Source organism: Eublepharis macularius, chromosome 18 (genome assembly GCF_028583425.1).
Source record: "Eublepharis macularius isolate TG4126 chromosome 18, MPM_Emac_v1.0, whole genome shotgun sequence".
NCBI lineage: Eukaryota > Metazoa > Chordata > Lepidosauria > Squamata > Eublepharidae > Eublepharis > Eublepharis macularius.
In genome coordinates this window covers 36368630-36382154 of record NC_072807.1, presented here as the reverse complement: position 1 = coordinate 36382154, position 13525 = coordinate 36368630, and the positions used below count along the sequence as shown (strand labels likewise).

The following is a 13525-nucleotide window of genomic DNA, read 5'->3' as shown; positions in this document are numbered from 1 at the left end:
CTAATTTAAATAGTCCCCACTTTTGTTGGTTTTCCTTCTCTCAACACATTCTCTCGAGCTTTGGACACAATGACCTCTTAAAGCATCCCTTATGGGGCAAAAGGGTAGGCAGCAGATTAGCAAAAATTTGATTTCCCTCTCCATCCTGTAGCCGTGCTTTTGGGGTTTATGTTACCCCACATCTGACAAGAAGCACAGCTGGCTTTCACTTACACATTGCACAGTTATACACCTAGGAGGGATGTTCGAAAAGTGAGTTAATCTTGTGGCAAGAACACCTAATGAGACTAACACCACCCTGAACAGCCTTCCTCTGGGAAGTCGGTATCATTCTCCTACGAAAAGGCAGTGCTGCAAGAATAAACTTGACCCCTGTCAAACTAAGGCCAGTTGTACCCGGTTATTGCTGTGAGCTGAAGAAAGCATAAACAGTAATGCATTTTTATTCCATTTCCTAGCAGCTTACTGTGCCTACCATTAGAACTGAGCACAAATGAAAATAACCTCCAAAAAAAAGGCAGAAAACTGGACTCTTGTTTTCACACATACAGAAAGAACTTGTGAATTGGGGTTTACAACCAGCCTTTTAGCCAGTTGCTGTTTGAGAACTCAGCACAGTATCATATTGGCAGTTAAATTATTTATTTTTGTATTAAAAAAAGATAAAAGGATAAAGATCATATAAACTTAGGTACAAGTTGATTACTCTATTTTTCTTACTTCAGGACAAATATTTGGTGTTGGAAAAATAATTCCCCAGATCAACACAGCAGCGGTCTGGCCGCACTCCTTTATAAACTCCACACGCTGCCTTCAAAGTCCAACCAGACTGGGCTGAAGGGACTTAAATTGGACAGTCATAAATGTGGATTTCCTGGTCGTCGCCAACGGATACAATTTTGGAACCACTTCCATTATATTGCACACCCCAGACCTGTGAATTACAGAAAAAAAACAGATCAGCGGCAGAGGAAGGGGGGTTTAACAGTTCATAACATACATGCTTTGGTAAGCCGCGCTGGCTGCTAATTCTGCTATTTAAAACGTTTAAAAAGCTACTTTAACAGTGCGATCCTGAGAAGAGTTACTCCAGTCTAAGATCATTGATTTCAGTGGGCTTAAGACTGGAGTAACTCTTCTCAGGGTTGTGCTGTGATGAGTTGCATTGCGCTCTTGGCACACTGTCAGTGGAGGACTACCAAATTACAAACATCTGCTAATTCTGTGTCCCTCCTCCCTCTGGCTGGGATAAAGGCACTGTTGATTACCAGGTTCCTGCCTGCAGAGTAAAAAGGAGTCACCCAGACTGGCTTGTTTCCATCCAAGTAACCTTTCTGGCAAATACCTAAATGTTCTGTTTTGCTATAGATCACACTGGCTGCTGTGTGTCCAAGCACACATTTATGTCGTGCTTCCAAAATAACACATTTTAAGATCTTATATTCCCCCTCACATGCAATATTAAGTGAGTCAAGTCAAAAATATTAAAAGGTCCAGGAGCCTCTTTTAAACACAAAAGGTGCCCGAGAGCTTCCAGTGATTTAACAGTGAATCTGCACTCGGAATCATTCCATAAGAAGGAATTTCTTGCTTTTCATGTGCAGCACCCTTACTTGCTGCAGAGAAGTCGCCCAGAACAGTGTAAGTGGGGAGTCGGGGGTCTGCAGAGGTAGAGAAGAATTGGCAAAAATTGCCCCCGCCTCCTGCCTGCAGAAATTCAATGTATTTCAAGCCTTAGGTATGACCCAAGTTCTCATGGCAAACAAGGCTACCCACACTATCGAAAACGCATTGCAAAGTTCTTCACCTACCTGGTCCTGATGATCAAAGAAGGTATGAACGCAGGTCCTCGACGGCACATCCCAAACTTTCACGCTTTTATCAGATGAACTGGAAAACACGGGCCAGGCAATCTCAGAATTGCTAAGCGACACAAATCTTGCTATGAAGAACACCATTAACACTTTATACCTGTGAATATTTACTGCCCCCTAATATTTAAACCCCACAGCTATATCAGGCAATTGGTGCGAGGGGGCATCATTCCACCACCTAAAAGGGGTGTTGTTTTTTTTATGGGACCAGTTCATTTCACTGCATGCTGTCGAGTGTAAATGCAGATGAGAATATAAGAAACTCTGGCCAAAATCCAGCACTTCTCTCCACGTGCCTTACCAAAATAAATACACTCAGGTGCAATGCGGGCCCTGTTCATTTTGACAGAGGTCTTCGAAAAGCTCTATCTAGACAGTTCTCCCTGTATATCTAGCTAGATGCCTTCTCTTATTCTGGGTGGCCAATACAACGTATTCTCAGTGCTCTAGCCACAACATCACATTCATGGAGAAGCCACACACGGAGAGAAACAAGCCTGCCTAGACCGATAAATGGCCTAATGGGGAGCAACAGTTCTGTGAAGCAAGATCAACCAGGGAGGGAAAGGGAAATGTCATACACCAGTTTCTCTGGCTGCGGCCATTATCCGTACATACCTGGAAACGAAATGGGTGTCATCCGGACAAAATGCAACGTTTAATACCCAGGATCCGTGACCGCTCAGTGTGCCCGCCAAGTTTGCATGCTGTCTGTGGAATTCAAAAAGAGGATCTGCTTGAGAAAGACCCCTTCACACAGCCATGAGCCACAAGTGCTAGACGCCTACCCCAATGTCCGCCATGTGCCTTTCCGAGCACCCTCTTCATTTGGGGTGGCACTGAAGACCAGCATGCCTGACCAGCCCCTGGCACAAATTGGCAGAGTATCCCAGACTGATCAGGCATGAACTGGTAGAGTGTCCCATAATTTCCCACCCTTTCTAAAGATCCTGAGGCATCCAGGCAGGGGTTTACCTGCCAAATCTGAGAAGGTGCTAAGACACTGGAGAATCTTTAATTATTTACCTTAATGAAATCATATTAAAATGGGATATGAACTATGGGAATTAAAAAAAATCAACAGTTCTTATTTTTTAAAAAAACACCTAATGACACTTTCTTAAAGTGAACATGTTAAAAACTCCAGAGGAATTTAAATTGAGCACTATCTAAGCCACGTGGCTTTCACTGAGGCTGGATTCTCAGTGCCCAAAATGTATTTGCATACAAACAGTAAACCGGTAACATGCAGTTACCAAGGGATTTTCAGTAAGTTCCTGCTAAAATTCTTTCTTTAAACAAAAAATTGGTTTCTAGTCCTCATCGGTTGCAGAAACACAAGTCTGAAAATGTGATGGCCAGAACAGCTACAGCAAAAAAAAACCCCTCACATCTTGCATAATGATTAGAAACAAAGATGTCAACCCTCAACATCCTCATATTGAGTGTTCGCGTTTGAGTGCAAGCAATTTCTGGATTAAGAACTACTTTGCAGACTGAATACAGCATGTCTGTCAACTGCACTTTAGCACCTGTCGCATGCATGCACCGAAAGCAAGCTGGTTTTGCAAAGCTCTGTTTCTTGGGGTATCTTTTTCCAAACAGACAGAGCTGATGACTAACATCCAGTTGGACTAAGCAGTCTGAACTCTCTTGAACTCATTTTATGAATTGCATTGCTTTTTTTGTTACTGGGAGGGAGGGAGGAGGGACTGGTACTCACACATCATAAATTTTGATGTAGCCATCATCCGAGGCTGTGACAAGTAACTGGGAGTCTGGGGAGAACGTCAGGGAACGAATAGGCATGGCGTGCCCTGAAATACAAGAGGAAACTCGTTAACTGCTTCATCTGTCACGTTTACCCCATAAGATTCTGCATATCTGTAAGGCTGCTTGCGAAATCTTCTCTCCTGCCAGTGTAGGCAGAGAAAATTTGGTGAGAAATCTTAGGGGGGAAGCGGGCGATTAAAGGCACGCTAGTAGCTGTCTAGCAGTCAATCAATTAATGGTATTTCCTTCCCCGGTGAAATATTTTAATTGACTAGCAGGACTAGTCAATTAATATTAATGCTGAATTTCTATACATACTTATACTGAATGCAGCTGGACTTACTCCCGAGTAATCATACACAGGATCAGGCTGTAAAGTTACATTTTGGGAAAGTGGCATCTGTCCTCAGAGGTACAAATGTGGGCCCCTGATGAATTGGGATTTGTCTCTTTCTCAGTAACCAGGGAAGAAACACGCACCGTTTTGTTCAGACTTCCCAACACAAGACATCGCAGGAAACTGGAGTTAGACCAAAGATTCCTAACCAACAAGGGGAGGACGGAGGGAACAATGCCAAAGAGCTACGGCACAGCCATACATCACAGCTTGTTTCTGGTGCCTGAATGCGGGCTGTTTGTCATGCCTCCATATTCCATTTTCTGCTGACTTGTAAGTCAAGATATGCAAGAAATAGAAAGGGTAGTAGTCCTAGCCAAAAGAGAGAGGATCAGAAGCACCGGTGTAGCAAAAGGGCTGGGAAAAGGGAGGAAGGCGAAGACGGGAGTGCTCCGAGCCTTACCTTCCAGCGTATGCAGAAGTTTTCCTGTTGCGATATCAAAAATATTGATAATGCCATCAATCGCTCCACTGGCTAAATATTTTCCATCTGGGCTCTGCCAATGACACAAGGATCGGAGTTATAATATTTGTTTTCTCTGCCACGCACTGGTACAACAATATATATCATGGTAGATACAGAGAAACCCAAAAACGTAAACCTCCCCTAGACTTTGCCAACACCAATGGATTTCTTTCTGGGGCACAAGTAAAGAAGCCACAGCCAGTCCGAGCAGACAATACTGGCCTGATTCTCGTATAAGGGAGCTTTGCGTGTTTAAAACAGTTTACATCTTCTCCTCTCCTCCATTTCACCCTCACAATACCCCTGTGAGGTAGGCTAGGCTGAGGGTGTGTGATGGGCCCAAGGTCATCCAGCAAGCTTCCGTGGCATAGGGGGGATTCGAATCTCATGTCTCCCAGATCCTCATCTGACACTATAATAATATAATATAATAACATTCAATGTATATACCGCCCTTCAGGATGACTTAATCCCCACTCAGAGCGGTTTACAGAGTATATCATTATTATCCCCACAACAACAATCACCCTGTGAGGTGGGTGGGGCTGAGAGAGCTCTGAGAGAGCTGTGACTGACCCAAGATCACCCAGCTGGCTTCAAGCAGAGGAGTGGGGAATCAAACCTGGCTTTCCAGATTAGAGTCCTGCCGCTCTTAACCGCTACACCAAACTGGCTCTCTTACCATGGCACCATGCAGGCCCTCATATTTTTTTGTCCAACAATGGAGGCATCAGGTCTGATCATCTCTCTCCAAGCACACTCTTTAATGCTAGCACAATTTAACGGCGGGTGTTGGGGGAAAGGAAACGGTAGAAGTCAAAGGAAAGGACTGCAACCACTACTTGCATTACACAATAGCCACCAAAGCAGGACTCTTACATATGCAATGCTGAGGATGAATTTGCCTCTGGTGTCCAAGGAATACTCCTTTTTCCCAGTCTCTACGCCAAAAATGTTGACCTTCCCTATGTGGCTTCCTGTTGCAACATACTGGGAGTCGGGAGAAAAGGCCAGCGACCAGGCGTCAACTGCGGAAAAGGAAAACAAGGAAATGGGGCTCGATCCTACCAGCTTCCTCCGCTGGCACAAGAGAGAGAGCCTTGCCAGATTACCCTCCTCAAACTAGCCTTTCCAAGAAGACCAAATGTGCCCACCAAATCGGCAAGCAGACTCATCCAAATCTGCTCTTGCCCCAAAAAATCTAGCAGGACTAATGCTTCTCAGGTTTGTTGTGACTAAGTACCCTTGGTCCTGTGAAGGTTTACTTGGAAGTGCCCCCGAGACCAGGCTAAGCTTTTGAGTTCGCACGCACAAGATTAAGTTGCGCAACCTGGCAAAACCCACTCGAGTGGTGACTAACTAAAATCCCACTGCCATCAATGGGACTAACAGCTCGAGTGTCTGCACGTTTTCTTGCAAGTTAGACCTGTTGGGTTCCGTACAGCTGTCCTCCTCACAAGTTTGCAGTGATAGCTGCAAGTAAACTGACTAGGATCAGAGCTGTTGTGCTGGGCCCTACGTGGTGCTAATGGACGGCTCCGCTGCAGGCAGCATTTTCCTGCGTCTCGCCGCCAGTGACCGGGGCACTGCAAAAGGGCGGTGCTGGGGGAGCTGCGTGGATAAAGAGACACGCAAGGCGGGTGGCTGCAGTGGGGAGGAGGAAGCAGGAGAAACTGCCATGTGCATCAGCAACGTGCCCAAAGGGAAGCTTCTTGTTTGGGAGGAAAGTACACAAAGCATGAAACCTGTTGTCTTTTCAGCTACTTACTCTGGTACTTGTTATTCACAGTGAGACTTTATTGCAGCAAATCCGCCACTAAGAAGTACATAAAATCAGCCCTCTTGCTCATCCATGCTCCCCCAGGGAACCCCCGCTTTTTTTAATCTATTGATTAAATCTTGCAGCCCTCCAACAAACAGATTTCAAACAGCTGAACAAAGAAGCTTACCGGGTCCGGCGTCTATTGACTTTATCTGTTTGCCAGTTTCTAAGTCCCAAATGCGTATGTGAGCGTCCAGAGAGCTAGAGGCCGCGATGGTCCCAGTATGACTAATATCCACCGAGACCACCCCCAGCTGATGGCCTTCCAAAGTCCATCTGAGGTCCAGTTTTTCATCATTCCTTCCAAAAATAAGAGGGAAAAAAAAGTGGAGCCATTTTCCTTCATAATATAGCCATCACCAAATCCTTTGCATTCAGTTTTTCCCCAGTGCTTAGTTTATCTTGGTTTTCGATCCTGCAGCTCCTTCTCATAGCTTTGTAATGCCTACCTCTTTTTTCAAAGGTGCACACACACCAGTCAAGTTTCACGCATGTGCATACCAGCTAGGGTGGATTAATGCATATCCCTAATACTGTGGCGATAAGGGACTCAAAGCCCCACGTCCCTAGGATTTTCTCTGGCATCTTTGTGGCACTCACCATTTCCAGACTTTCACCAGGTCATCCAAGGAGCCAGAGATCACTGTCTCGGAGCCGTCGTTTCTGTTTTTGCCCCAGGCAACCGACCAGATCGCGTCATCGTGTGCTGGGGAAGGACACAAACATTGGCAAGAAAATGCAAGAGGTGTCCCATAAATGGAATGCATTTAACTGCTGTAAATTTATCCTATTTTGTACAACTAAAACAGTTTCTGAGGAAGGAGCAGAGCCCTGCACATATATTAGCCTGGATGCCATCGATCTCCTGTCCAGTGGGCATTTCTCTGGGGCGACAACAGGGTTCACCCCCAGAGGCACCCCTATATCACCAGGCACAAGAGATATAACTCTTTTGCAGCCTAACATTATTCAGAAGAATAAGATATACCATGCTTCCTACTGGGCTCCAAGACATCTCTCTCTCTGGGACCAGACTGATACAGTGTTTAAGATATATTTGTAGCCCAAATCTCACCATTCCTCACTTCATTTTTCAGGAGAAAAACAGGCGAAAAGTATTTGATTTTTTATACTCCCCCTCCCTCAAACGACTTGGATTTCACTGGAAGATGAGTTTGGCCTGCTTCACAAACGCATCTATTTACATCTACGATGCAGGGAGAGATTTCAAACAAGACACACAGTCTGAAGGGCAAGACGACCTCCTCACCTTGTTCTTGCTTGAAGAGAATACTATACTGGAAAGGGGAGGAAAAAAAGGAGATTTGTTATAAAGTAAGGGACGTGTGTTCAGATGCTAACTGATTAAAGGAAGATCCCCAAATGTCCCACTCCTTAATACTGCTAAGCCAAATTTGAAATTTTAACAACAGCCGGTAACATTTAGAAAAGCCTGGCTGCTGTTCCGGTGCCTGGCTCAGAGATCAAGAAATGGGAGGGGGCTCAGCAAATAAGTAACCGAGATACCTTGACCAGTCAAGTTACACGCAGACTTCTGCAACCAAACAAAATTACACTGAAAATTCTGTTTTGCCATATTGTTATTCACACCAGTAGCATCACTAGTTAAGAAGTAGTGATGGCTTTAATTCAATTCTACATAAACACACAGGGCCTTGACTTGCACCCACAGATCCAACTTCCTTGGGTTGCCAAACACTCACTGCACGAGAACTTTAATTTTCTCTAACTGTCTTCTACCTGCTTGAAATTTGGCAGGAAAGATCCCTGAAGGTGATGCATGCAGAGATTTCACCCCAGTTGGATGAGAAAGGGGAGGAGGTTAAAGGTGGAAATGAGTTTCCTACTAGAACAAATGAAGAAAATCAACATGTACCATTACTTTAATAAAGAATCTGAAAACTAAACAGACCAGAAATTAAGATGGGGGGGATGTTCACAAATTGCTAGAATAAAGTACTAAAATTAATTGGGAAAATTAAGTTATTACTCTAACATACTTACCTGCGTAGTCATTTCTTCATAGAGACTGAACTGCTACGGAACTGCTCTGGGGAGGAAACAAAAGAAGAGGTTTGATTAAGAGACTGGATAGTTAACAAACTTTATCAAACTTAAACAAACAGCATAGAATTTAAAATTCGTATTTTGGTGGTCCAGCTTCCCCCCCTCTGTGGCCAGCAAAGCTATATCTGCCCGTATGTATAATGATAATGATAACAATTAGGCTTGCCAACCTCCAGGTTTGGCATAGAGATGACAAAGATTAGTCCCTCTGGAGAAAATGGCAGCTTTGGAAAGGGGACTTGGTGGCATCACATCCCTGCTGAGCCCTCTCGCCTTCCCCAGGCTAGAGTTGCAAATCTCCAGCTGCAGCCTGCAATTCCCACGGAATGACAGCTGATCTCCAGGCCACAGAGAGAAGGTTGCCAACTCTGGGTTGGGAAATTCCTGGAGATTTGGGGGATCGAATCTGGGGAGAATTGGGGTTTGGGGAGGGACCTCAGCAGGGTACAATCCTGAACAGTCAACAGCCATTTTCTCCAGGGAAACTTATTTCTGTGGCCTGGCAATAGGCTGTAATTCCAGATCTCCAGCCACTACCTGGCATTTGGCAAACCTTCAGTTCCCCTGGAGAAAATGGCTGCTTTGAGGATGAGATTTATGACATTATACCCTGCTGAAGCCTTTTCTTAAATCCTGCCCCTAGGGTCCATCCTCCACAAATATCCCGGAATCTCCCGATCAGGAGTTGGAAACCCCGCAGGAGCCCCAACCAACATGCTGTTGCCATGGAGACGCGGCCTAGTAGGCCTCCGCCCCCCCCCCCTGGCCGCTATTCGGGTGTCCCTTTCGCCCCCCGGCGCCGCTCCTTCTCCCCGCCTGGTCTCCGACTCACTCCCCGTTTGCAGGCGCCGCCGCCGCCGCCGCCGCCTCTCTTCTTTCCGTCCCCTTCCCAAGCGCCGGCGCCTCCTGATGACGAAACGCCAGGCCAGCGAGCCGCCGGGCTAGAGCGCCCTCGGGGAGCCCGTTAGTTTAGAACGGGGACGAGGCGCCGGAGCGCTTTGCTGCCCTCTGGTGGAGCGGAAAGGAGCCGCAGCCGCTGTCTGGTTATCTCTTCAAAGCGCCTTTAGAGGCAGCTGGGAAAAAAGAGACTTTGCAGAAGAAAGAGGATTTTGCACGCGTGCCTGTGCAATGCAAGGACATCTTTTACTCATCCCCCTTTCCCTCCATAAGATCAGGAGCGGTTCCTTTCCCCCCTTTCTAGGCTCTTTAATCCGGATTACCTTTCCTTTCCTATCCCTATCCTCTGCTTTTAGTGCTTAATCCAGATTGATTCTTTTTTTTTCATTTCCTTATTCCTTAAATCCTTTCTGGCCTATGATTTTTTTTCACTCCAGATTAATTTAATACAAATTATAATCTCCTTTACCCTGGGTGACTTTATGCAAAGTAAGGCTGCTTTCACACCATTTATGTATTTAAGATTCGGGTCCAGTAGTACCTTAAAGACCAACACTGTTGGACCAAATCTTGCTCTCCCACTACCGACCAACACGTCTACCCACCTGAAATTATTTATTTGAGTTATTTTACAGTCCGCCTTTCTCCCCGAGACTCCAGTGGGAGTCAGTAAAGTCAGTTTCAAGAACATTGTAATAGGGTATATATGAGCAAATCTGCAAAGATTTAAAACCAGCAGAAATACAATACAGGGTTGAAGAAAGCTGAAACAGAGCATAAACTTTAAGACTGATACATTAAACAACACAGAACTAGTCCCAGGAGCAACATATGCAAAGCAACAGAACACAGTAGTACATAGCAGTAAAATCTATGGTCCCTGTCTCTCTATACTGGATAATACACTTTAGCAATTGTTTGCAACTGGGTTTTTTCTTTTTCACACAGGAAAGTCCAGTTGTGAACAATTGCTAAAGTGCTTTAGAAGTGCATTATCCAACATATGTCAAAGCAGCCTAAACATCTTGGCCGAGCTTTACACCACATTTTTGCATCTGGATTGAAGTTCCCTGTCTTCTGATTCTCTCCTACACTCTTCGTTTTCTTTACTTCTTTAGTGAAAAGTATAAACTCGTCTTTCTCCCCTGGAAACTGAAACCCAAGGAGGGTCTGCATTGAAGTTCTGTCCACTACCTCTTTAATTCCACTTTATTCGGATTCCATTGGCTGTTTACTCCAAATCATTTAATACTCAACTCAGCACTCAACACTCCTCTAAACTGTTTGTTTTCTGGTTCCGTATTTCCTATTTTTAAAATGTATTTATTAAAGCACATACCACCTTTCTACGTCGTTTAAGGCGGCTCACAAAATGATTTCAATATTTCCAAATTAAAACCAGTATAAAATGTCTCTCTCCCCACTTAAAAGATACGTGCCCTATACATCCCCTTGACAGCCCTTGTATCTTTTCTCTCCTGTGTGAATTCTTTGATACTAAACAAGTTAACTTTTTCATGTAAGTTTCTTCTGCACTCTTACCATTTATATGGTTTCTCTCCTGTTAGGGTGTATTGATGGACACTAAGGAGTAGGGCTAACCGATTATTTAATCTGGATTAAATTTTGTGATTCTTTTCCCCACTTAATCTGGAAATAAAATTCTTTATCCTTTTCTTGTTTATGCCCACTGGCAAATGTAGCTATACGTTGGAACTAACAGGTCTCCCACACCAAACAGATATGCATGTTTACTCAGAAGCAACTTGCATTTAATTCAATGGAGTTTATTGCCAAATATATGCATAGGTCTTTGCATGTCTAAACTCTAAATTCCCACTGGACTGCATGGGATTTCTGATGCTTGTCTGATATCCCCCACCCCCTTCCCGCCCACTGTAGAAATGCTTCTAAATGCTTACATAATGGCTCCGTGAACCAACCACTTTCATAGCAGCATACTTCCAAAAATACATTTGTTTCAGACTGCAAATAAAACTTTGAACTGTCACAGCGTGAACTGTCTCCTCCCTACCCACGAGTGAGTCCATGTATGTCTTTTGGGCAGTGATACAGAGAATGAGATTGGAAGTCGAGAGACCCGAGTTCAAATCTCCTTTCTTCCAGGAAGCCTGGCTGCTTGTCCTTGGGGGCAATTGCTCCCTACCCTAGCTCACAAGGTTGTTGTGAAAATATATGAGGCGTACAACACTCTGAAAGGCAAGGCAGGTTAAAATGGATATATTTGCATTTATAACCTGGTTTGCACTCGGAGTGGCTTAAATCACTCTTTTTTCCTCCATTTTTTTTCACAACAACCACCCTGTGGGGTTGGTAAGGCTGAGAGCATGCGACAGCCCCAAGGTCACCCAATGATCTTTCATGGTAGGTGGAGATTCAAACCTGGGTAATCAAGGATCCTAGCCCGACACTCCATCTCTCGTCCCAGGCCAGCTCTCCAGATATATATAATTCCAACAGTTAAATGTTACTTGCCAAAGATCTTCTCACCCAGATAGATACTCGCTGCTAATTCCCCTTTTATCAGCCCCCGGCTTTTTCCATGGAAAACTGAGACCCTCAAAGAGAAAGCTTCATTCTTCTTCTCTGAGATGTGCTGAATGAGATCGAAGGCCAGTTCTTACATCTTTTATGACACGGATCACCTTGCAGCGCTCTCTCAGAACCACACAATATAAATTCAGCCAGGATTCGCTGGCGCTTAAGGCACGAGAGGGGTTCTTCAATGCCAGGTTGTGTGATGATCAAGCGGTGGAAAGGGGTCTCTCAGTGCACACAGGGTGTCGACCCCTCCCTGCTCGAGAACCTGAGTGTGCAACAATAATTACATTTCCCATTCAGTGTTCAAAAGAGTTGTGAGGGTAATCCTCAAAGCGACCCAATGAATTATAAGACATGCATTTATATTGCGTTTAGTGTCAGGGAATGGACAAATCACTATTGTTATTCGAAATGGAGTTAATGGTATTATTTATTATGAGGAGTAGCAGTATTAATTAGGGTCATTATTACTACTGAGGGAGCCTTTCCATTTTAAATAATATTTTAGTATATGGTAGTAATGGCTACTGAGGAATTGCACAATTTTAAAGCTGACAATGAAGAAATTGAAATTGTTCAAGATTTTCTATTCCTTGACTCAATCATCAACCAAAAGGGAGACCGTAATGAAGAAATCAGAAGAAGAGTGAGACTTGGAAGAGCAGCTGTGATGGAACTAGAAAAGATCCTTAAAGATAAAGATGTCTCTCTGGGAACTGAGATCAAGATAATCCAAACTATGGTGTTCCCCATTATTATGTAGGGATGTGAAAGCTGGACAGTGAAGAAAGCTGACAGGAAGAAAATTGATTCATTTGAAATGTGGTGCGGGAGGAGAGTTTTGTGGATACCATGGACAGCCAAAAAGACAAATAAGTGGGTCCTAGATCAAATCAAGCCGGAATTCACCCTAGAAGCTGAAATGACATTATGAGAAGATGCTCTGGAAAAGTCAATAACGCTGGGAAAAGAGGAAGACCTAAAATGAGATGGCTTGACTGAACATAAGAAGCCACGTCCTCCAGTTTGCAGGATCTGAGCAAGTCTGGTAATGATAGGACATTTTGGAGGTCTTTCATTCATTGGGTCACCATAGGATGGAGGCAACTTGATGGTACATAACACACACACACACACTTCTCATTTTAATTGAGATGTCATCTCACTGACTTGAACCCATGGCGGCTTTCCTGCACTGGGCACTACCTCCCACAGAAAATAATTTTCAGTGTATTATTTTCAGTGCAATCCTAAACAGAGTTACCCTAGTCTATGCCATTGAAATCAATGGGCTTGCACTGTTTGCACAATAGGATTGCATAGTTTGATTCCCATTCTAGGTCTAGATCAGCATAATATCTCCCCTTTTAATTTTATTTTAATTTTTGTTCGTTGCAAGAGAACAAATATTTCAACAGGTCAACCAAACGTAGCAAGGAGCTAACATCCAATGCATTATATATCAGGATGTGATGGTGTTTTACTTGACGTTTACGAAACTTTAACAAAAAAAAAAATTCTTATAACAGCAAAATATATCGACCCTAATGTTTCAGGGCATGTCAAGTTTCTTATTTGAATCAAAGCGAAGGGATTCCATGTATCTACAGACCTATTTCTATGAAAGGAAACATTTGTGTGTAATA

At 44.1% G+C, this 13525-nt stretch overlaps 1 protein-coding gene across 1 annotated transcript; it reads right to left on the bottom strand.

Annotated features, from left to right (window-relative positions):
• Positions 1–623: 623 nt before the first annotated feature.
• SKIC8 (SKI8 subunit of superkiller complex) lies at positions 624–9315 on the bottom strand. The gene is made up of 11 exons (XM_055002118.1): positions 9253–9315; positions 8358–8403; positions 7603–7630; positions 6933–7038; positions 6460–6632; positions 5390–5538; positions 4448–4541; positions 3598–3691; positions 2493–2585; positions 1812–1890; positions 624–934 (listed from the first exon to the last, which is right to left on the bottom strand). The coding sequence occupies exons 2-11, from the start codon at positions 8367–8369 to the stop codon at positions 845–847; spliced, it is 918 nt and encodes a 305-aa protein (XP_054858093.1). The 5' UTR covers positions 8370–8403; positions 9253–9315; the 3' UTR covers positions 624–844.
• Positions 9316–13525: the final 4210 nt, after the last annotated feature.